This window comes from Chelonoidis abingdonii, chromosome 6, assembly GCF_003597395.2.
Source record: "Chelonoidis abingdonii isolate Lonesome George chromosome 6, CheloAbing_2.0, whole genome shotgun sequence".
NCBI classification, from domain to species: domain Eukaryota; kingdom Metazoa; phylum Chordata; order Testudines; family Testudinidae; genus Chelonoidis; species Chelonoidis abingdonii.
In genome coordinates this window covers 49,098,803-49,124,068 of record NC_133774.1, presented here as the reverse complement: position 1 = coordinate 49,124,068, position 25,266 = coordinate 49,098,803, and the positions used below count along the sequence as shown (strand labels likewise).

Sequence of the window (25,266 nt, the reverse complement as noted above, 5' to 3'; positions counted from 1 at the left end):
AAAAATAAAATAAACTGTTTACTAGACAGGTTAGTATTTACTTTTCCAGGCAGTGGCAGTTTTAGATCTATGCAGCTTGTACTTGCCCAACTGATCTTCCAACTGGAACTCGATCTATGATATCCTGTCTGAATTGCCCCTGTTAGGCTGCATCAGAGATCAAATCCCCGAACTGCATTCAGTCCATTAGTTCAGATAGTTGCTCTTCAGGACTCTTAGGGCTAGTCTGTAGCGCTGGTGTACTGTCTACACTGGTGCTTTACAGCGCTGAAACTTGCTATGCTCGGGGGCATTTTTTCACACCCCTGAGCGAGGAAGTTGCAGTGCTTTAAATTGTCAGTGTAGACAGGCCCTCAATGACTTGCTGATCTGTGTAAAGGAGTTAACAGGGCCTGCGGAGCTTGAAGCACAGGGGTGGGGTGGAGGGGCACAGGCAGGCAGGAAGTAGGCAGGAGAACTGTCGTGAAAACACAGGTAGAGGAGAAAGTAATAGGATGGGACAAAGCTGGATGACACCCAACATGTTACTTCATATAGGGCCCTGCAAAACTCAGAAGCAGTACCACTTGACTGTCAAAAAAAAATTTAGTTTCATTTCTCTAAAATTTCATCCTCTTCTGGATGACTCACTGTTTAGAAAAGGGGGTGGACCTCTTAAGAATGCCGGGGATTTGATGAACGAAAATGAAAAGTGATTACTGTTTTAATAATCTGACAATCTAGAAGGCTAATTGGACAATATTAGTAAGCAGTGATATACAGAATGATTCCTAGCATCATCAGAAATAAATTATAATCACTGTAAACAGCAATCAGTCTTTAAATCATTGAGGCTATCGAGAAGAATCAATCTATTTGTCACCTGCTATTCACCTCTTAGTACCAACAGGGTTCATCTGTAAAAACCCAGTTATTTTGTGTGATGATTTGGGGCTCTGTCAGTATAATTTATGATTTCTAGTTGATATTATGAAAAACTACTGTATTGTGAGTGCCTTTGTGTATGTGGAGCCACCATTACTGATAGGTACTATAGAATTCCCCATTGTCCCTGCTAAAGTTTAACAATGGTACTTTGGAGTGGTTAAAGTTATGCTAAAAAGCAGCTGCATCCTTAGAAAGCCAATGTTATCTTATCTCTCTGGACAGTGGGCGGGGGGGGGGGGGGGGGAAGGTAGGAGCAATGGAAAGTTACTCAAAAGACAAAACAAAGGAAGTTGGAGATAGGGGGACTTAAATAGCAAGCCACACAAGGAACAAAGGAAGAGTGAGACAGGAAAAGGAAGTGTGGAGCAGGTGAAAGTAAGATATCACAAGCTGGGGAAGGGACTCTGTGACAGAGAGAAATCACCCAGCATGTAACAGCCTCCATGAGGCCTGGCCTGCCTGCCTGCTTTTCTGGACACAGATGGTTCCTAAGAGCTCACAAGGGAATTGTGACCTGGAAAGTGGCGTTGTGGTTAAATGTGTGTGGTTCTGTAGGATCTATGCTCTTCTGTGCTTTCCATGACTAAGTAAAAGAGCATTAAGATAATAGACTCTATGCAGAGTGTATGAGCATATGTCATATGCTTTACAATTACTGTGAGCTCCAGAGAGCTCTAAACTGTAACCAGAAGCTTCACACCTTTGGGCTGTAGTTTTGAGGGTGAGTATGTTAAGTAACTGGGGTACCTTGGGGATCAGTGCTGGCCCTGGGATCTAAGGTGCAAGTGGGCTGAGAAGCGCTATGATTGAGATAATGTGCCAGAGAGAGACCAAGGGAAGAAACAGGACTGTAGCCTTCTAAGACTCTGGAAGCTTAAAACATCCAGGGAGCCAGAGGCTTGGGTTCCCCTCACACCAGTCCAGTAGATGGCTGGAAGGGAGTGCCCAGCTGGATCTATACAACTCTATTTACTAAAAAGAGCAAAATTGACCCATGCAAATCAATAAAAATGATAAATCACCCTTAATTCTCAAGAACAGATATATTCCATCTATCCTAGATACTTACATGATACCCATTACCGGAGTACTTGAACACCTCACAGTTTTTAATGTAATTATTTTCACAACATCCCTGTGAGGTAGGGGAGCATTATTACCCCTTTTTTACAGATGGGAGAACTAAGGCACACAGAAGCTAAATGATTTGCCCAGGGTACCACAGGAGGTCAGTGGTACAGCAGGGACTTGAGCCCAGGTCTCTCAAGTTCTAGATTAGTACCCTAACCCCACTCGACTGTCTTTCCTCATCCTTGGTGAAGCTCTACTACAATGTTTAGGTTATTAAATGTGTCATAGATTCATAGACTCTAGGACTGGAAGGGACCTCGAGAGGTCATCGAGTCCAGTCCCCTGCCCTCATGGCAGGACCAAATACTGTCTAGACCATCCCTGATAGACATTTATCTAACCTACTCTTAAATATCTCCAGAGATGGAGATTCCACAACCTCCCTAGGCAATTTATTCCAGTGTTTAACTACCCTGACAGTTAGGAACTTTTTCCTAATGTCCAACCTAAATCTCCCTTGCTGCAGTTTAAGCCCATTGCTTCTTGTTCTATCATTAGAGGCTAAGGTGAACAAGTTTTCTCCCTCCTCCTGATGACACCCTTTTAGATACCTGAAAACTGCTAGCATGTCCCCTCTCAGTCTTCTCTTTTCCAAACTAAATAAACCCAATTCTTTCAGCCTTCCTTCATAGGTCATGTTCTCAAGACCTTTAATCATTCTTGTTGCTCTTCTCTGGACCCTCTCCAATTTCTCCACATCTTTCTTGAAATGCGGTGCCCAGAACTGGACACAATACTCCAGTTGAGGCCTAACCAGCGCAGAGTAGAGCGGAAGAATGACTTCTCGTGTCTTGTTTACAACACACCTGTTAATGCATCCCAGAATCACGTTTGCTTTTTTTGCAACAGTATCACACTGTTGACTCATATTTAGCTTGTGGTCCACTATGACCCCTAGATCTCTTTCTGCCATACTCCTTCCTAGACAGTCTCTTCCCAGTCTGTATGTGTGAAACTGATTGTTCCTTCCTAAGTGGAGCACTTTGCATTTGTCTTTATTGAACTTCATCCGGTTTACCTCAGACCATTTCTCCAATTTGTCCAGATCATTTTGAATTTTGACCCTGTCCTCCAAAGCAGTTGCAATCCCTCCCAGTTTGGTATCGTCTGCAAACTTAATAAGCGTACTTTCTATGCCAACATCTAAGTCGTTGATGAAGATATTGAACAGAGCCGGTCCCAAAACAGACCCCTGCGGAACCCCACTTGTTATACCTTTCCAGCAGGATTGGGAGCCATTAATAACTACTCTCTGAGTACGGTTATCCAGCCAGTTATGCACCCACCTTATAGTAGCCCCATCTAAATTGTATTTGCCTAGTTTATCGATAAGGATATCATGCGAGACCGTATCAAATGCCTTACTAAAGTCTAGGTATACCACATCCACCGCTTCTCCCTTATCCACAAGACTCGTTATCCTATCAAAGAAAGCTATCAGATTGGTTTGACACGATTTGTTCTTTACAAATCCATGCTGGCTATTCCCTATCACCTTACCACCTTCCAAGTGTTTGCAGATGATTTCTTTAATTACTTGCTCCATTATCTTCCCTGGCACAGAAGTTAAACTAACTGGTCTGTAGTTTCCTGGGTTGTTTTTATTTCCCTTTTTATAGATGGGCACTATATTTGCCCTTTTCCAGTCTTCTGGAATCTCTCCCGTCTCCCATGACTTTCCAAAGATAATAGCTAGAGGCTCAGATACCTCCTCTATTAACTCCTTGAGTATTCTAGGATGCATTTCATCAGGCCCTGGTGACTTGCAGGCATCTAACTTTTCTAAGTGATTTTTAACTTGCTCTTTTTTTATTTTATCTTCTAAACCTACCCCCTTCCCATAAGCATTCACTATGTTAGACATTCCTTCAGACTTCTCAGTGAAGACCGAAACAAAGAAGTCATTAAGCATCTCTGCCATTTCCAAGTTTCCTGTTACTGTTTCTCCCTCCTCACTGAGCAGTGGGCCTACCCTGTCCTTGGTCTTCCTCTTGCTTCTAATGTATTGATAAAAAGTCTTCTTGTTTCCCTTTATTCCCATAGCTAGTTTGAGCTCATTTTGTGCCTTTGCCTTTCTAATCTTGCCCCTGCATTCCTGTGTTGTTTGCCTATATTCATCCTTTGTAATCTTAACTAGCTTCCATTTTTTATATGACTCCTTTTTATTTTGTAGGTCATGCAAGATCTCGTGGTTAAGCCAAGGTGGTCTTTTGCCACATTTTCTATCTTTCCTACCCATCGGAATAGCTTGCTTTTGGGCCCTTAATAGTGTCCCTTTGAAAAACTGCCAACTCTCCTCAGTTGTTTTTCCCCTCAGTCTTGATTCCCATGGGACCTTACCTATCAGCTCTCTGAGCTTACCAAAATCCGCCTTCCTGAAATCCATTGTCTCTATTTTGCTGTACTACCTTCTACCCTTCCTTAGAATTGCAAACTCTATGATTTCATGATCACTTTCACCCAAGCTTCCTTCTACTTTCAAATTCTCAACTAGTTCCTCCCTATTTGTTAAAATCAAGTCTAGAACAGCTTCCCCCCAGTAGCTTTTTCAACCTTCTGAAATAAAAAGTTGTCTGCAATGCAGTCCAGGAACTTATTGGATAGTCTGTGCCCCGCGGTGTTATTTTCCCAACATATATCTGGATAGTTGAAGTCCCCCATCACCACCAAATCTTGGGCTTTGGATGATTTTGTTAGTTGTTTAAAAAAAGCCTCATCCACCTCTTCCACCTGGTTAGGTGGCCTGTAGTAGACTCCTAGCACGACATCACCCTTGTTTTTTACCCCTTTTATCCTAACCCAGAGACTCTCAACACTTCTGTCTCCTATGTCCATCTCCACCTCAGTCCAAGTGTGTACATTTTTAATATATAAGGCAACACCTCCTCCCTTTTTCCCCTGTCTATCCTTCCTGAGCAAACTATACCCATCCACACCAACATTCCAATCATGTGTATTATCCCACCAAGTTTCAGTGATGCCAACAATGTCATAGTTGTATTTATTTATTAGCACTTCCAGTTCTTCCTGCTTATTACCCATACTTCTCGCATTTGTATATAGGCATCTAAGATACTGGTTTGATCTTGCCTCCCAGTTTTGCCCTGACCCTCCTTTCTCTCTGCCATTATAGCCCACGCTCCCTCTTGTTTCCGACCCATCTCCCAGGTCTTCATGTTCCCCACTTACCTGTGGGCTTTGCTCACCTCTCCCCGTCGAACTAGTTTAAAGCCCTCCTCACTAGGTTAGCCATAACTATTTGCCATATCTCTTAACTGTAATTGATTGAGATACCTCATTCATATTTAGACCAAACATAACTTCTCTTCCACACCAAGCTTTCTCTGTTACTGTAAATTACTGTCATACTAATGTGTAATCATATACCAAGTTGCAGAAAACTTTGCGTTTAAAGAAACGTATCCCCTCATCACTTAATTATATATGTTGCATTTATATATAGTCCCTTTCATCCTGCATATCTCAGAGTATTCTATACATCTAACCTGATGTACAAACTATACACAAGTGCTTTAGCCACTATTACATAGCTAAAATGAAACATAGCAGTTCTCATGTCCGTATTCTTTCAAAAAGTGCCAGAGGACTGTAATGACCAAAATGGGTGAGAATCTCTGTTTTATATCAGTCTTCTCCTTTCTGGTCTCATTTGGTCTTTGCCACACATAGGATGACTAATTTTACACCTTTAAATCTAGAAACATTGAAATGGAAGATTGAGTCTTGTGGTTAAAAAGTCTGTTGTGTTTCTTCCTTTGTTTTGTTTGTTTCTAAGGAATTGCTCCAAATATGATGTTAGCAAAAATGTGCAGTGATCAGAATAAACCTAATGGACAATACAGAATCTCCCCTGATAGGCAATCTATAATGGACTTCATCAAAGATTTGCCCATTAGAAAGGTGAGAATATTATCAAATATACTATACATTCATGTCCTCCTTATGTGAATGCTAGTGTTCTAAAACAAATAATTTACTTAAAGATAATTTCATTTCTTCAGTGACAACCTAGTTCAAAAATTGTGTTTGCGTTTGAATTATACAAAATGTTAAACATTAAGCATTTATTGAAAGATTTCAAAAATTCCAACTTCATTGAGACACATTAATTCTTGTTCTTCAGGTGCCTGGTATAGGAAAAGTAACAGAGAAAATGTTAAACGCTCTTGGAATTCTGACTTGCACTGAACTTTACCAGCAGAGGGCACTGCTTTCTCTTCTTTTTTCAGAAACATCTTGGCATAATTTCTTGGATGTCTCACTTGGTTTTGGTTCAACGGATTTGGAAAAGTATGTCTTCGTATATGTTTTACTGTGTGTACTTTACATTTTGTTAAATATTTCCCCAAGTGTGTTACACATCTTACACACTGTGAATGTTATAAGCTAGATTTGCTGGGTTTGACATTAAAAATATCTGTCAGGTAAGTTTGGATAGTATCATATATAAAAATGGTGGCTGTTAGTAATATCTTACACATAACACCTGCTTTATTGCTGTACCAAATGTTAATTTACAAAGCAACCACTTTTTAAAAAGTGTAGGATTTGTTAATGTATGGCCCTTTGGAGTACATAGAATAGGTAGAGAGCTTATAGAACAAGAATCCCTGTCTGGTTTATGAATCTAAATGGTCTGCCAAACAAAGCTCTGGCCATACATGCATACCAAGAAATGAATAACGCCTAGTTAGAGACAGCTGTACGGCAAGTACGTGTTGTTTAGAACAGGGGTTCTCAGCCTTTTTCTTTCTGAGGCCCCCCCCACAACTTGCTATAAAAGCTCCACGACCCATCCGTAGCACAACAACTGATTTTCTGCATATAAAAGCCAGGGCCAGCATTAGAGAGTAGGAAGCAGGCCAGTTGCCTGGGGCCTTATGCCACAGGGGCCCCTGTGAAGCTAAGCTGCTCAGGCTTTAGCTTCATCCCCCGGTGATGGGGCTCAAGGCCTCGGGATTCAGCCTCATGCAGTGGGGCTTCAGCTTTCTGACCTGGGCCCCAGCAAATCTAATGCTGGCCCTGCTTGGCGGCCCCCCTGAAACCTGCTCACAGCCCTCCCCCCCCCAGGGGGGCCCAAACCACTGGTTTAGAATAACCTTATCAATACTAAAATAGATTACGAGATATGTCATACGTATAACTAACCTAAACAGGGTTTATTTTATTATAGTTATTTAGCCTTATCATAGAAGTTCACAGGTATTTCTTCCATGTAGTTAATACACCTTTGCTGTTCGTAATTATTCCTATATGATCTTAAAACAAACACATAGTGTCAAATCTTCAGCTGGTGCAAATTATCACAGCTCCATTGACTTCAATTGACTACATCAGTTGAGGATCTGTCCCTAGTTTCTATGTCTCCTACTGTGTTTAGATATAATTTTTTTAAATTTATAATATGATTGACTTTGAATTTGTTGGGGTAGAACCCAATGTTCGTGTTTCATTCTTCATATCTAATCTAATCCATGGTCTTTTTGAAGCTCCTGTCATCGTCATATCTAAATGCTGCCCTTATAGGCTCCTAATGGAGAAAAAAGAGGGGCCAATATCTGTTCAAAAACTTATCACCCTCCCACATGCCTGCCTTGAATGCAAATACACATCCTCCCGTTACTCTAAAACCACAACTGAACATTTTGCCATGCTGCTCATGTTTAGTATCCCTACTTAAAAGATTCTGAAACCCTTTCTATTTAATCCTGTCATGCTGTTGCTTTTCGGTAACATTTTCAAAAGCACCTGAGGGTATGTCTACACTGAAAGTGTGGGGCTGGGGGGGAGGGGAAGGGAGGTAAGCCTGTGACAGTGAGTCTCAGGCTCATGGCGCTCATGCTACCAGGTTAAAAATAGCAGTGTAGAAATTCCCTCTTGAGCTGGAGCCCAGACTCTGAAACTGTCCTCTCTTGCTGGGTTTCAAAGTCCAGGCTCCAGACCAAGCAGGAACATCTGCATTGCTATTTTTGGTTTGTAGTGCAAGCCCCACTAGCCTGAGTCAGTTGACTTGGGCTCCGAGACTCATTGCTGTGGGTGTTTTTTTTTGTTTTTGTTTTTTTTGCAGTGTAGATGTACCCAAAGAGTATTTGGAGCTTAAGAACATTTTCAAAAGTGCTTTGGCACTTAGGCTAAATCTCACTGAAAGTCACTGGGACTTAGGCTCCAAAGGCTCTTAAGGACTTTTGAAAATATTACCTCTTGTTCTTACCATCGTTTCTCTGGTATTAGCAGAATGAGAAATCCTTCCTTTAAGACTGCAAAATAATCTCATAAGTAGTCAAAAGAAAAACAGCTGTTTAACAGCACACATTTTGAAAAAGAGTTTAGGGACCCTTTAGGTTTGAAAAGCACAGTATAAATGTAAGCTATCATTTATTTAAAAAAATAAAAATAAAAAAGTCTTCACACCACAAAAGCTTAGATCAATATATACCACCACAAACCTTTGTATTTTTTTCTGAAGTACATAGTAAATTTTTATCTTTAAAGGTGACTTGTGAAGGATAACATGGCTTGTCCAGTTTTTCTGTATGATGGATAAAGAAAGCCTGAAAGTTTTTGTTTTTAATTACAAAAATAATCAGCTTGGTTTTATTTACATTAGAAATCAAAGTCCTGTCTGGTCTTGAGTACTTCGTAGTGACTGTGAAAACTTAAAGCAATAGGGACATTTATAAGAACCAAGAACAAAAACATTGTCATCAGAAAGGCAAGAGATTTTTTGTCAGACTGTTTTAAAGCTTTGCTTTTTCTTTGATCTTGTTAATACCTATTTTAACTTCAGTGATGAACATTTTGGAGAAAGCAAGCCTTTGTAAAAGTTTCAACCCTTGCTCCTTCAAAAGATGTTTGAGTATACGGTAAATATCCCCGAGACATCCCAAATGATCGTCCCTAATTTTTTTGGAGAACAAACTTGATATTCCTGATCCAGGCAAAAATAAGCCAAAAATATTTTTTTAAAAAGCCTGAAGAGGATTTTCCTCTTTTTGAAAAATAAAAATAAGACTGGTATAATCATGATTTTAGTAGAAGCAAGTTGCGAAAGATAGTGAGCCAAGAAAGTGAAAGAATTGTATGTAATGTATTAATTTGTTTTTCAAGTCTCAAAGCGCTTCTGGTCATTAATGGGTATGGCTGACTCATAGTGCAAATAGTTAATTGTATTAACAGCCATTACTGATGTACAGTTTCTTACTTCATCTGTGATATACACAATTTTAAGAGGAAGAAACACCTCCATTTCCTTGCAATGTTGATTTATGCAAGGTTCTTGGAAATGTTAACATTCAAATCCCATAGAAAAGATTACAATTATCTACTGAAATCTTCTCAGTTAACTATGAAGGGCTTATTAAAAAATTTAAAATTCTCTGTGAAAATGACTTTAGTTCATAAAAACATTTTTCTTTTTTAAAGGTATGGAGAAAGAAAAAGTATGAGCACTGAAAGGTATGTATGGTAATTTTAGTATCTAAAAAACGATGCTATTAATCACTAAATTAATAAAACCAATCAATGTAAAATAATGTAGTTGAGTCATCACATTTATTTGACTTGTTGCCTGAGCTACTGATTGTGTATTATTTATATTAATTACTTACTAATTCCCCATTAACATTTTGAGACTTGGCAGGTTCTTGTCCCAAGGTCAGGCCCAGTAATATTAGAATTACTGTTCAGTTGAAAATCCCATTGTGCACAGTTGCAACACGCACACTAAGGAAAAGCCTTTGGAATTTGAAATAGTTTTATTAACACAATTTTGTAAAGTCACAAACACTCCAACCCAGCAAGGTAGATAAAGATAATATAACCACATACTCACAACATCCCTTACAAAAGGACCCAAAATATTAGTTGTCATTAGATGCCGTCACCATCATTACCAGTAGTCATCATCCTGGCATCTCCCAAAAGTTACATCTTCCAAGGCACACCGATTGAGATACAATTTTATAATGTGTTACACTGACTCCACTATGCCTAATGCATATTCAGTAGGGATTTCTCCCCTTTTTCTTATTTGTATTTCCTCACCCTACTAATGTTGGGGGGGTGCCCTTCTTCCATATGTTATAGTCTGTTTACCTCAAGCTTATTAGCATATATGTCAGTTAATTACCATGGCACTCCTGTGGTCAGACATCTGCTGATGTTCCTAATTTAAAATATCCCAAGCTGGTATAAACTAGCATCTTGTAGTTATCTGTCAGCAGTTCAGTCCTTACAAGCATTCTTTCTTGTGATATCTTATGATCTAGGGTTACTCCAGGTTAGCTGCTTATGCTAAGGCTTTTGGACCTTATGTCTTGTTTAGCTAAGCTATTAGGCCTTGTAGGCTCATGTAACAATGCTGGTTCTGGCGTGACCCAACTAAGAGTGCCAATCCAGGACAAATTTGCTTAAAGGAGGGCATTTACAGCCCAAGGCTGAAGTTTCTATGCACACCAAGTTAAACCAAACCAGCCAGAGAGGACTTCGATTTTACCCCACTGGCTAGCCACAAGTCACACAAGCAGTTCCTTTAGACACTCCAATTTCCCAGTGTCACCACCAGTGCCACTCATTATGGGGACAAATGGTTATGAAAACCAACAACCCACTAAAAGAAAAAGGTTCTCTCGATATCAAAGGACCAAGCCCCAGACCCAGGTCAATATACAAGTTAGATCTTACCCACAAATCATGCTGTTGCCAATCCTTTAGAATCTAAAATCTAAAGGTTTATTCATCAAAGGAAAAAGATATAGATGAGAGCTAGAATTGGTTAAATGGAATCAATTACATGCAGTAATGGAAAAGTTCTTGGTTCAGGCTTGTAGCTGTGATGAAATAAACTGCAGGTTTAAATCAAGTCTGTGGAGTACATCCACAACTGGGATGGGTCATTCAATCTTTTGTTCAAAGCTTCACTTTGTAGCAAAGTCCCTCCAGAGGTCAGAAGCAGGATTGAAGACAAAATGGAGGAAATGCAGCAGTCTTTTATAGTCACTTGTCATGTGGCCTTTCTTTGTTCCAAAGACAAGCATTCGTGCACATGGCTAGAAAAAACCTTAGAGTTCTGTCCATAGGCGTGTTCCCGCATACCTTGCTGAATCACAAGGTGTATCTGCCTTCTCTCAATGGGTCAGTTGTATAGCCGATGGTCCTTAATGGGCCATCAAGCAGGCTAGGCAGTGCTGACACCAAATTGTCTGGGGTGTCACCCAGAAGCATAGCACAAGTTTGAAATACAGACAGTATAGAGTCAATACTTATAACTTTAAATGCAAAAATGATACATGCATACAGATAGCATCATAATAACCAGCAAACCATAACCTTGTCTTAGACACCTTATTTAACTCCCTTTATACAAGATTTGGTGCCACGACAGGACCTTGGTTGCAACAATGAGCTATATGGTCCCAGTTCACGTCAGTAACATCACAGCTCATTACTTATTACTTAACTTATACCAATACCTTATCTAGAAAATACCTATACCTATAGGGTATATAGACTAACCACTAGTGGCTAAGACATCAGATAGTACAATCCTATAAGTGTTAGTTGATATTTTATGTATATTAGGACAGGTAGTTTTATGTTTAGTAACTTCACTACATAAGAGTCAAGCTTCCTGTCCTTGCCTTCAAGGTCCTGCATAAGTTTTCTCCTACCAGTTTTCTACTGGATTGGTTTAAATGAGAAGAAAGCATCAGGTTTCTTTTCTTAAACCGTCATCTAGGGAGAAAGTGTGGGGCTTCTGACATTACCTAAGAAGTAATGGGGAGAGAGTTATGTAAACATCAGTGTAAGTAGCTCTATGTATTTATAGATATGGAGATATATACGGATTGGTCTTGTGCACCAGTGGATCATCTAAATCATTTACTTTTCTGCTGAATTGTTCTGACTATACTCTAAAGGAATGTTTATCTTTTACCCCATAAAATGTATACCATCAGCAGCAACTTCTTTTTCTCTTGATGCTGATATAACTTGTCCAGATGTACATTATAGGTTTGGTGTACTCCAACAGCAGTTCACAAAGTATTTGTGTATAGTGACAAAAACTCTAAAAGTGTCTTAGGCCTGGGCTTCACTAGGCCATTGTGCACCAGTGTAGATATGCTGTTATAGGCACCGCCCGTGACAATAAATTGTGCAGCTTCCCCAGGTATCTCCTGAGTCCCAGACCAGTGACTTGTTCTCTTCTCTTCTCCTTAAATTCTGCTAGTCTCCAAGCAAATCAGTTTGACTTTTCCACCCTGATATAATCGCATATCTGAAATCTCAGCCATGTGTTCACAACCTTTGACACCTTTCTTAAACCTTCCCTTTTCCTGCCCCCAATTTACCTTCTGCTCAGGATCTCACTGATTTTTTCAAAGAGAAAGCTGAGAAAATCTGACATGACCTCATCTTTTCCTTCTTCCATTATCTCCTCTTCCCCAGTTATCCAGACCAAGATTTTCTGTCTACTTTTCTCCATCAGTTCCCTTGCCTGCCCTAGAAACCTTTCACCCCTTGTGCGTCCAACCTGTGCACTGAATGAGGCAGGTCCTGCAGAAAAAAGTTTGTGATCATGTAATTAAAGACTGTATCACAATACATACACACAAGGTGGAAAGTTTAAGGTTGCACCAGCTACTGTAAATGTGGCATTTCCTAACTCTCATGTGCTTAATTTTACAACGTAAAGTTCTTTAAACATAGTTCGGGGGTTTTTTGTGTGTGTCTTCCTGGGGTTCATTTTTTTAAAGGAAAATAACTAAAAAAATCTATTTTGTACAACTGTTACAAACACCTTGTTGTGCAACAACAACCGTGTTTGAATACTGAAACTCCTACACAGTTTGAGGTACAGGATTAACCATGTTAGCTATCAGCAGGAGAAGATGGTTATCCCACAGGGAGGATGGGCAACTGGCAGCTACGTGCTGGATCTGTGTAGTTGTGGAGAGCCTGGCCCAGACTCGAGTGGTGTGGGGAGACTCTTTTCTGTGTGGAAAGTGTGAGAAATGGGCTAATGTGGCCATGTGCTGTCTGGGGCAGGGTGAGATAGGCAAGGTAGTTCAACTCACATGGCGCCCTCTTTCTCTCTGAGAGATAGGAGTTTAGCTCCTGCTCTATGGTGCTCCCAAAGCTGGGGGAGGGATGGGTTACTGGGAGCATGTGCTTGATTGGGTTAGGGAAGAGAGTGGTGCGGGGCCGAGCATTCTCCCTATCCATTCACCTCACATTGCTACAGCTCTAGCAGCAACTTGTTGTTCCTAGTGCAGTGTATGGTTGTGATAAGCGTCTATCTCAAATCTGGACCTTAGCGTCCAAAATCTGGGTGCTTACTATGGACTCCCCCAAGCTTTCTACCAGCTTGGATCTTATCTCGCTGCCACCATCCGAAATTGTTCCAGGTTTCGGCCCCCTCTCGGGTTCCCCAAACCTTTCCTTGGAGAACCCCCTCTCTGGTCTCCCCAACTCCCCCTGGAGAGACCCCCAAGACCCAGAAGTCTGAGTCTTACCGGCAAGGGAAATACCTCCCTTCTCCCCCCTGAGGCAAGCCTTCAACACAAGGGAACAGAGATAATCCTACCTCTTTCCCTCTCACCACTCGCTGGTGCTGCCGAGCCCCCCCTTCTTAGATCTAACACAACAAGAATCTCCTTCCCTTGTACCTCAGTCTACCCAGAGAGAAAACTCAACCCAAGTCTTAAAAAGAAAACTTTATATATAAAAAAAAAGAGAGAAAATACAGATAAACTAAACACTGCATTAAGAGAATCAATACAGGGATATGGCTTATAAGAAAATAGGAATAAGCAGTCTGATTTAAAAGATAGCCAATTTAAACCAGTCCAGCAAACAACACACATGTAAATACAAAACAAAGCCTATAACAGCCTATAGCCTTGCTACATTTGTACTCACACTTTGGTAGACGAAAGTTAGAAGAAAGATTGGAGTTAGAAGAAAAGCTGTTTCACTCCATAGCCGGGAGAAACAAAAGACTCAGAGTCCCCAATTCCCACCCCTGACTTTTAAAAAATCCAGTTCTCTGATTGGTCCTCTGGTCAGGTGTTTGATTCCCCCTTTACAGGTAAAGAAAATTTATCCCTTACCTATCTATTTATGACAATGGTGCCGCTGCTACTTTAGCAGCATTGTAGGCCCAACTTTAGAATGTTCATGTTCAGTTATTATTTTGGCAACATGCCATCATTTTTCTGAGAAATGTAAGTTACAACAGGGAAATGGCAATTTTAACAATTTATATATCAGTCAAACATGAACACAAATTGGATAAGAAAGAGGCACATCTCTAGCACAAGGGCTTTCTCACTGTCAAATAGCAAAAGCCTATTGCAAACAGTGGAGGTGTGAGAGTTTCTCAATGGAAAGAATCTTTTACAACTGAAAGCGTTAGACAGCCATGATGTCATGACCAATTCCCTCTATAATCACAAGACCAGCCTTCCTTTCACATTATCACTGAGGTAAGGTAGGGTTTCCCTTTCCCTGGAAAGGTGTAGCAAAGACAGAACTAATTAAATTTTTGGCAGAAAGCTACTTTTTCCTTCTCTGGTTCTAGCCATAATTACCATAACATTTGTTTCTTAGAACCCATGTTACAGTATTTACATCTGATACTTAGCTCTTAGATTAATTTCCTAATCCTGTCTTCCTTCCAGTGTTACACAACACTATGCAGAGAAGCTTATATACAAATGTTTTGGCTGGCTCTATGATCTCAGTTGGTATTAGCATTCTCTCGTAAATATTTAAGCATTTATCAACCTAATTCTCATGTGTTTTCAAACACTGCATGAGAAATGTGACTGCAACGCCCCATTTCTTTGTTTGGTGGGATTTGCAAACCTCTTTTGTGCAGTTATTGAATGTGCATATATCAGGGATCGGCAACCTTTGACACGCGGCCTGCCAGGGTAAGCACCCTGACGGGCCAGGACAGTTTGTTTATCTGCTCCGTCTGCAGGTTTGGTCAATCGTGGCTCCCACTGGCCGCGGTTCACCACTCCAGGCCAATGGGGGCTGCAGGAAGGCACAGTCAGCACATCCCTCAGCCCATGCCGTTTCCCACAGCCCCCATTGGCCTGGGGTGGCAAACAGCGGCCACTGGGAGCCACGATCGGCCAAACCTGTGGACGCAGCATATAAATAAACCGTCCCGGCCCACCAGGGTGCTTACCCTGGCGAGCCACGTGCCAAAGGTTGCTGATCCCTGGCATATATGTTTCTGTTTAATATAAATATATATCCTGACTTCAAAAAAAAAAAACCTCAATCCCACAGAATTTTCTTCTTGTTAAACTGTTCATGAAAAATTTTAAATCTTAAGGATGCATCGTTTCAAAATGCATATTGGGGGAAAAAATGACTAATCGTTATGTTCATTTAGGACATTCACTGAAATTAACACAGCAGAAGAACAATACAGCTTATGTCAAGAACTTTGCAGAGATCTTGCTCAGGATCTGCAGAAAGAAGGAGTTAAGGTATTTAAATCATTCTTTTCTTAGTTAAAAAAAATCAACCCCTTTGCACTGTCAGGTCCCAAATCAGCAGTGCCCTCTGTTAACAGTAATGCTTTCTGCATTATCATGCCCTGCCCTCTGGGTTCAGGGGATTCTGTTGTTTTGTTCATTAATGATTAGAATAATTTAGATCGAAATTGCAGTTAGCTTCAGGGGGCTATCTTGTGAGATCCTTTAAGAAATGAAACCAATTCACCAAGTTATTTTGCATATCATACATGTTGTTCTAAAAGCTGTGTTAATTAACAGAAGGAGTAGTAGAGCTGCATAAAAAATGGATTGCCTGGAGCCTTACTGTGGCCAAGCATGTAAACTGTAAAGCACTGAAAGGATATATTCCTTATTTTATTATTAGTAAATGTACAGATCCTATATCTGTACAGAGCACAATATACTGTATACACTGAATTTTTACTTATTTTTTGGGAGGAACCCCTCACATTATTCAACAGGGATCTTTATTGGTAAAGCAAAGAGTAGCATTCAAAGATTCCTAAAGGTACCAATCAGTCCTCTTCAGGCACAGAAGGTTGTTGTGACACAAGGATATGGGATGACAGCATGGAGAAAAAGCCTCTATATTGACAAATAACAAAGGATAAACTTGTCTAAAGCGTTGAAGTGACTTGACCTATATCCCATTGTTTGCAGCGCTCCTAAGTCTTTAAGTGCTTTTGAAAGAGTTACCCAAACTCTTTGAGTTGGAAGAGAGAGATGGTAACTACTTTGAGCTTATCACTTTACAAACACATTTTCAAGTGTTTGGGATTTATGGTGCACTTATTGAATTGCATGTACACACTTGCCTGTACAAATATTAGGGCAGATTTTCTGCCCCTGTTCTGCTCCCTTTGCACCACTCAAGTGATATAAAGAGAGCACAGACATTGGAGATCCTTAACTGGGCATTCCCGAAGCACACAAAAGTTCCTAGTAGATGTAGACTGGACATAACTGGCATCTGCCCCGCAACTCCCAGTCCAGGAGACACATGGGAGGTGGGTAGAGACTGGGAAAGTAGCCAGAGTACATTAGCAATATGCATCTTACAGATACAGATAGCCAGATGGTACAGGTTAGAGCAGCCCCCAGCTACTCCGCTCTGGCAGCAGACTATAGGCAGGCAGAAAATTGTATGATAACAGGCTCCATTACAGCCCACCATCCATGCTGTGTCCAGCATAAGTTGGATGCTGCAGTGAATCTAGCCCCCTGCTTTAAAGTCATTGTTTAGACACTGAAGTAGAGTTCAGCTAGGTGAAAAAATGCTTCACTGTAAAAATTCTTCCATACCATGTATGTTAAGTGTTTTATTTGTTTTCTAGGGTAAAACCGTTACCCTGAAACTGAAGAATGTGAATTTTGAAGTAAAAACAAGAGCTTCCACAGTGCTCACTGCTGTTTCCACTGAAGAAGAAATATTTGCTGTTGCTAAAGATATGCTAAGGACAGAAATTGATGGTGTTGCCCCTCACCCTTTGCGGCTAAGGCTTATGGGTAAAATATTTATAACTTTTTTGTTTTCCTTTTTAGGGCAAGATACCCAAGTTCCTCAGATCAGCCATGCAGCACTCCTAGGAATGGGTGGCATAGTTGGATTTACCCTCCCCCACAATAATCTTGAGAGCTGCTGGGGACAAAGCCCCTGATGCAAATTAGAGCAGTTTCAGTGTTGCTCTAACTTGTCCTGGTGGATCGTGGCTCCTCGGGAGTTGCTCCACCAGCTGAGATTGCTGCCTCCTCTCCAACCCCTGCCTGCCCTAGAACACCCTTATGCCAATGTTGGGGTGCCATCCTGTGACATGGGGATCCTCAGCTTTGCCTCCTTAAAGCAGCTTTAAGTCTCTTTTGCACGGCAGCAGAGAAGAGTTGAGTAGATGGCTCTATCATTTTTGACAGAGGAATGACCTAAATGATAGTGTTATAACTTGGTGGTGCTATATTTTGTCTGAAGTTAAGATTTCTTGCTGAAATGAATAGTATTTTTTTTATTCTAAGTGAAAATGCTTCACTATTCCTTTTAAAAAAGTAATATCCCAGTTTTAAGAAAAAGTTCAAAGAATAAATATTTTATGGAAAATTTCATGCCAGAGACTCCAGCCAGTAGGAACAGAAGCAGACAAATGAGGGTAAAATAGGGCCCAATTGAGTCTATGCTGCTCCCTAGCTAGACCCAAATTTTTGAAGGGAACACTCCACACTCATTCTGAGACAACTGGGATCCATGCGGTGCCACCCGTTCTCTCCTCCCACACCACGTGGTCTTTGGGAAGAATTGTAGAGAGGAGCTAGCAAGAGACTTCAGCCTCTAGGAGCAGAAGCAGCCGAAGCAGGGACCTCTGAACATTCAGAGATCTGTCTACAGTTTTGACTGGACTTGCTCCGCCCTTTGTTGATTGGTCTGCTCTTTACTCCAGCGCATCCTCTCAGTCGCAGTCTCTTCACCTCAGCTTCACTTCTTCCCTGCCCCCCTCAACCTCCTTCCCTTCCCATTTAGGTGATCCCCTTCCTAACTAAATTCATTCATCCCAACCCCACCAAAAGCTGTGGAACTAACATGACATCTTTTGTCATCACATTGATCACTCTGCTTCTGTGTTAAGCCTCTTCACTGTGTCTGTCTTGTCTATTTAGATTGTAAGCTTTTGGAGGCAGGGACTGTCTACTACTGTTTGTACAGTCCCTAGTGCAATAGGGCCTCGTTCTCAGTTGGCCCTTAAGGCACTGCTGCAATAAAGATGATTATTAATTACTGGCATCCAGAAATGAAGAACTTTAGCATTTAACTTTCCACATGACTACGTGACATTTATGGCATCACATGATGTTGCGATGTGGTGTTTTTAAGGGCACTGAAATTCCCAGTAAAATTGAAGTAGCTGGCAAATCTTCTGTACTGGTAGTAAAATTATAATTGCTTTGTGATCAGCTGCTAACACACATTCATAATACAATTTCTATTATGATACCTATTTATATTGAGTGGCTTTGTTTCTCAAAACTTTTTAATGCCCATTAATGTTTATTAAGTTTTAGTTTTATTTATCAGTTACAATTACATTTTTATCTGTTTCGTTTGTCATGTTCAGGTGTACGAGTATCAGGGTTTCTAAATGAAGAAGAAAAGAAATACCAACAGAAGAGCATTATCAATTTCTTAAAGCCAGGAAAACAAGCAAATGCTTCTCTGCTTCAGCCAGGGAAATCCAGCCATGAACATTTTACAAAAGCTTCAGAAACATCTCACCGAGAGAGTTTTTTTGATAAAAAGCGAGCTGCAAGGCAACAAAGCAACCAGGAACTTCTTATAAAGAAACCTGCAAACAAGCAGAACTCTCATGATATAAAGTCATCAGTAAATCCTGTGGATGAAACAAATGACACCATAGGCTTAGCGAATTTGAATGAGTGTCATAGCCTCACTTGCCCTGTTTGCTTTGAGGAGCAAAGAGACAGCGATTTAGAGGCACTTAACAGACATATTGACAAGTGCCTCAATGGGACATTGGTAAAAGATAATGCAGAAATATCAACAAGTGAGAATTCATGGGAGAATGCACATCATTTTTCTTCAGACAGTAAAAAGAAAACATTTGAAATGTGTCAAAAAAATAAAATGAACAAATCAGTGGATAGAGCACAGTCAACACAAGTAGCTGACAACTTTACTAGCAATAGCACAGAAGCATTCCCTGAAGTAGTAGCTAATACTAGCAAGGAAAAAGAGCATAGTCTGCTTAGTGAAGCTGCTAGCAACACGTACTTAGAACAGAATTTTTCTTCCAAAATCATGTCATTGGGAAGTGCAGAACACTTTGAAAAGTCTGAATGTACACAAGAAACTCAGCCTTCCTACTCCTCTGGAGCCACCAGAGACAATGTTCTGGTTTGTCCAGTTTGTAACATGGGACAAAAAACAACTGACCTTTCATTATTCAACAGGCATGTGGATGTTTGCTTAAATAAAGGCATTATCCAGGAGTTGACAGAGCAAATACTTTGTCCAGTTAAGAGTCAAATTATGGAAAATTCAAAATCAGTTGGTGAGTATTTAAGTTAAGAATGTCACCTTTTTAAATTGCCCCATCCACTATACAATTGGGTTTTAAGGAATATGTTGTACATTTTAAGGTTCTGAGTCTGGTACCGCTGCTGAATTTTAAGAAGACCTGGCTAAAGGGGTTGGCTATTTTCATTTGTATGACATGAACCAGTTTGGTTTATTAGTTTGCCACTAATTGGCTTGCTTTAGTACTTTGTCTTCTTGATTATGGAGAGTTAACTTTGGAATTGGGTCGATAAATAGGACAAGATTAGAGACCTACGACTAGTATTTAAGAAACTGTTCAAAGTGCTTCTGTTCTGATCCAACATGAGAGAGTTTCCAAGCATATTTATAAAGCTACAATAGCAGCATTATACTATATGTGACTGTTTTTACAAAGATGATTTCCTAAAATACTGCTGTAGATCTTCCTAGCTATGCAGACAAGTTGTGGTATAGAAGAAATGCTGCATATTAGTGAAGATTTTTTAATAGTTTTATTCCCAGAAAGACAAAACAGGTTAAAAAAAACATGAATTTCAGTAGGCCATCTTGGAAATCAACAGCATTACATTTCTGTTACAGAAATCTGTGATCACATTCAAATTTATTCCTTAATTTGTTATTGGGCTAAAGGGCTTTTTTGTTTTTTACTTATTTTGAATATAATTGACAGTACTAAGGAAATGATCAAATGTTATCTGCTTGGTAAGAGATTCAATCCAACTGCTTCAGAAAATGATAGGAAGGAAATTCTTCATCTAGAACTTTTCTCCTAAAAGTTCTGCTAGTCATGCAGCTCCCTGCTGTGCTCATTGTGTGTTTAAATAATTCATTTTGGATGTTCACAATTGTTCTTTAGGAAGCATGGGCAGAGGACATCAATATATGAATCCCACAACAGGAACAAAAAGGTATGATAGATCTCTTCAAGTGTGTATGTACTTGTATTTGAAAGTCAAGCTAGCAAACTATTCAGTGTTGTAAAATTTACTTTAGGTGGTTTAATATTTGTTTGTTTTGGGTGGGGTTTTTTGCTTGCTTGTTGGTTCCTAATGTGTGCTTTTTTATTTTAGGCCTGGACTAATGACACCACAGTCAACATCAAAGAAAGCCAAACCGAGCAATTCCAAACAAACGATTGAAACATTTTTAAAATGATTGTGTAACACTTTATCATATATGAAGAATTTCATAATTGGTGTTTTATTATTCAGATTAGTTTGGTGCAGGTGAAGGATTGGACTCTAATACTTGTCACTTTGGACCACCTGTAAACCTCCATAGGAGGAATACAACATTTGAGACAAAAAAATAAGTGATCTAGCAAAGGACTAGAGCACTGAATTAATTTTCCATTCAAATCATTTTTTCATAATAGTTTTTGTCTAAATTATATCTGTGGAAAAAAGAGCATGCCAAGAGCGAGCTTTGTTTTATCTTGACATAGTGGAGACTCACGGTAAGAAGTCACTAGCAATTCAACTTAGGTTGCTAGTGACCGACAGTTAATATGTGGTGACTGTTTGTTACCCAGTGTGAAATGAATTGAATTGAATTCAGTTTCTAGTGGCCAGATATCCACAGCACAAAACAATTGGTACTTATTTATATCCACATTGATATTCTCCGTAGGATTGGGCCCCAAATCCAACTCTCATTAAAGTCAGTGGAAAGCCTGCCACTGACTTCTGTAGGAACTGATGGGCCAGGTTTGTAGGGCTCAGTCCTGAACAGTGCTTGGCATGCTTGTGGTACGTTGAGTGACCTCAACACTCACTGACTACAAACACCTTGCAGGATTAACCCCTTAAATGAACATGGGAGTGTGAGAGACCCCCAGAATAGGTGTGGGATATACAGACTGTGCCTCACTGGTTCTATGGAGATAGAAGGAGCTTCAGATTCCTATGCAGTTGTTAAATCAGCACCTTTCAAAAGCACTAAATTCACTTTAAGAAAAGTTAAGGATGATGTGCAAATGTGCATGACATTGAAATAATAGTCCTGAATATATTAAGAGAGAAAATAACCCTCCTTCTTTTGCTCACATTTTTTTCTCTTTGAAGAGGCGTAGTTTATGAAAAAATCTTTTTGTAGTTTGTTGTAAACCATGTTTTTATGAATATACGTATGGGGGAAAAGCTGTAAAGTACACTTATTTATTTAAAAAACTCTATTTACAGTCTTTACTTCCCAAAAATTAAATTGTTTAAATATTTAGTGTCAATTTATAATCAAATATGCCTGTAATGTAATATTTTTTCAAGCATGTCATTTTGTAATAGTGAGAAAATTCTTAGTTTATTTTTTTAAAAAGTCATTAAAATATGAAGTAAAATGGCATCTCAAAAGAAAATATCCACCACAAATAATGCATTGGTGAACATTAGCTATGTGAGGACTTTTTTCCTTTTAAAAAAAATATAGCTACTCTGTTTTTTTTGAATCTATCTGTATCTCAATTTACATCTGTTTAAATGCAATGTAATAAACCTTTATCTAGATTGCTTGATTACTTCTTTATCTTGTGCTAACATGGGGCATAAGTCAATAAAAAAGTATAGAAGCCAAGTGTATTTTGTTTTTCTGAGAATAGCTTATAGAAATAAGTTTTACATATGCAAAATGTTGTTAAAGGAGAAAGAAACAACCACAATTATTTGAACAGATGAAATAAGTTTGTTTTGGCACTGGCAGTTATTTAATCATCCATACAAAAGTGTCGTTACAGTTCACATAGAAGCATTTTGTAAGCATTATTTCTATAGATAGAATAAAATACTAGTGCAAAATTAGTGTTTCCTTCACACCTAAAAACTTGGTGAGTTATTCTTTGGTACAAGTATAAAATGTAACTGCCTTTAGAAAAGAGATTATATATTTAAAGGAGAAACTTGGCTTGATTGTTTAATGCTTTTCATACACATAATATATTGCTGAATATATAGTCTGAAATAGAACATATTTTCCATTTTATTTTAATTAGGTTCATGTAGTATAATAGAGCAATAAGCAATGTGATAAACAACTGTCATGTTTGTTTTCTTGTCCTTTCCCCAGAAAAAGTAGTATGTGCAGGAGAGTATTTTTGTTTAGGATTTTTAATTTATACACACACAATTTGCTATGTGTTTGTTAGAGAAGGCACAGTCACTTTTTTTTTTTTTTAATGGAAGTCATTTGCAAGATTGTAGCATCTTACAGGTGCACATCTTTTTGAAAAATTCAGTGTGGTGACACTGTGAAGAAGAGGTAAATTTCATTTTTCCACTTCTAACCTCTCTCTTTTATAAATAATACACACACACAGATTTCTATGTATAGCTAAGTATTGAACTCATTGGTTTTAAATTAAATATTCCTGGTATACAGGTAGTGACTGAAGATCTTGACCTGAAATTTGCTCTTGTTAACATCCAGGAAGCCCTGTTTAGACAAGTTAGCTTTCATGGGTCTGAGCAATGGTAGAGATCATAGAAATGTAGGGCTGAAAGGGACAGTGAGAGGTCATCAAGTCCAGCCTCTGCGCTAAGGTAAGACCAAGTATACCCCTTCCCTGACAGATGTTTGTCCAACCTGTTCTTAAAAACCTCCAATGATGGGGATTCCACATCCTCCCTTGGAAGCCTATTCCAGAGCATAGCTACACTGACATCTAACCCTTGCTACAGATTGAGCTCATTACTTCTTGTCCTTCCCTCAGTGAACATGGAGAACTAATGGTCACCATCCTCTTTATAACAGCCCTTAGCATATTTGAAGACTATTGTCAGGTCTTCCCTTAGTCTTCCTTTCTCAGGACTAAACCTGCCCCATTTTGTTTTTTTACCCTTTCCTCATAGGTCAAGTTTTCTAAAACTTTTATCATTTTTGTTGCTCTCTGGACTTTCTGTAGTATCACCACATCTTTCTTAAAGTGTGACTCCGAGAACTGAACACAGATCTACATCTGAGGCCTCACCACTGCTGAGTAGAGTGGGACAGTTAACACTCCTGCTAATATACTCCAGAATATTAGCCTTTTTTGGAACTGTATAACATTGTTGACTAATATTCAATCTGTGATCCATTATACCCTCCAGATTCTTTTCAGCAGTGCTACTGCCTAGCCAGTTATTCCCCATTTTGCAGTTGGGGATATGATTTTATTTTCTTCTTAAGTGAAGTAATTTGCACTTGTCTTTATCCAATTTCATCTTGTTGATTTCAGCTCGGTTCTCTAATTTGTCAAGGTCATTTTGAATTCTAATCTCATCCTCCACGGTGCTTGCAATTCCTCCCAGCTTGGTGTCATCCACAAATTTTATCAGCATACTCTCCACTCCATTTTCCAAGTCATTGACAAAAATATTGCCAGACCTAGAAATGACCTCTGAGAGACCCCACTAGATACACCATCACAGTTTAACAATGAACCATTGGTAACTACTCTAAGTACAGTCTTTCAGCCAGTTGTGTACCCACATTATAGTAATTTCATCTGTACCACATTGTCCCCTTGTGTTGATACTACCAAATATCCATGTAAGAGGAAAGGCTTGGAGAGGGTTAATCTTGGTGTAGACTGGAAATCTTGAACTGCTCTCCATTCTCAATATGCCTTACTTTTAGTTCTGTATCTCTTTCACTCAGCTTTTGTACAATATGAGTTTCTTTCTTTTAATTTAAAATGATAAAAAGAACATTTCTTCTTGAATTTCCTTTTCTTTTAGTTGCAAGTGACAGAGTGAAGGGTGACTATTTCATGGCCCTAGTCGTGAAAGGCATGAAGAGTTTATACTTTGCACTGCTACTTCTGAAGAAGAGACACAAAAAAGCAACAAGCCGAACACTGATGGTTTGGAGGGAATTTGTTGGGAGAAGCATATACTTAGTATGGCTAGCACAAACATAAGGGGAGGTTCTCTGAAGCACAAAGCAAGTTTCAATTATCATGTAAATTAACAGAGCCAAATAATGCAGTTGAGTGTAATAGCATTATAACAGCATTGAGTCAATTTAACACGTATCTATCTACAGTAAGTTTGTCATTTGCTTTTTACTTCTAAGTTCTGAAGTGTCATCCTAATCTTACCTACAGAATATCTCACCATCATTTGATAATACTATGACTAACTTTGTGTAGTTTCTTTTAAATGTCCAGAGTCCATTACACCAGAATCCCTTTTATCCGACCCTCCATTATCTGGCTCTCTGTGTTAACCGAACAACCAGCGCACGCAGATCCAGAAGCAGGTAATCTCTCCTGTGGCCACTAGATGGCATTGCAGCTTTGCACTTTCCCGTTCTTCAGTTTATCCCATTTTGACTATCCGATCTGGCCCAGATCCCAATTCGATCAAATAAACAGGGTTCTGCTGTAATTGGATTCCTGAATATGCTAGGGGTCCAGTCAGTCACCTTCCTTCTGTACCTACTCACATACCTGATCAGATTGGAGATTTGGAAAGCATTTGATTCGTCCAAAATTGAGATGATAGGGTTTATTCCAACCACTGTTTTGCTTCCCCCCCCAGTTCCAAAAGCCACTCAAATTTGATGGTAGCTCCAAAGGTGTGGACAGCAGGGGCTGAGTCTGGGCAGCAGTTCCACTCC

At 39.5% G+C, this 25,266-nt stretch overlaps 1 protein-coding gene across 3 annotated transcripts in view; it reads left to right on the top strand.

Moving 5' to 3' along the window:
* The window catches only part of LOC116816478 (DNA polymerase kappa), a 123,553-nt gene that overhangs the window by 56,473 nt on the left and 41,814 nt on the right, over positions 1 to 25,266 (top strand). For 2 of the 3 annotated variants that reach the window (XM_032765734.2, XM_032765733.2), the window contains exons 8-15: positions 5,855 to 5,979; positions 6,203 to 6,369; positions 9,502 to 9,534; positions 15,488 to 15,584; positions 16,949 to 17,120; positions 18,713 to 19,666; positions 20,531 to 20,582; positions 20,745 to 22,242. In XM_032765734.2, coding sequence (XP_032621625.1) covers positions 5,855 to 5,979; positions 6,203 to 6,369; positions 9,502 to 9,534; positions 15,488 to 15,584; positions 16,949 to 17,120; positions 18,713 to 19,666; positions 20,531 to 20,582; positions 20,745 to 20,829 — 1,685 coding nt within the window. In that variant the 3' untranslated portion in view covers positions 20,830 to 22,242. Of the gene's footprint in view, positions 1 to 5,854; positions 5,980 to 6,202; positions 6,370 to 9,501; positions 9,535 to 15,487; positions 15,585 to 16,948; positions 17,121 to 18,712; positions 19,667 to 20,530; positions 20,583 to 20,744; positions 22,243 to 25,266 lie in introns of those variants that run through there. The other variant, XM_032765736.2, reaches the window with a different exon arrangement.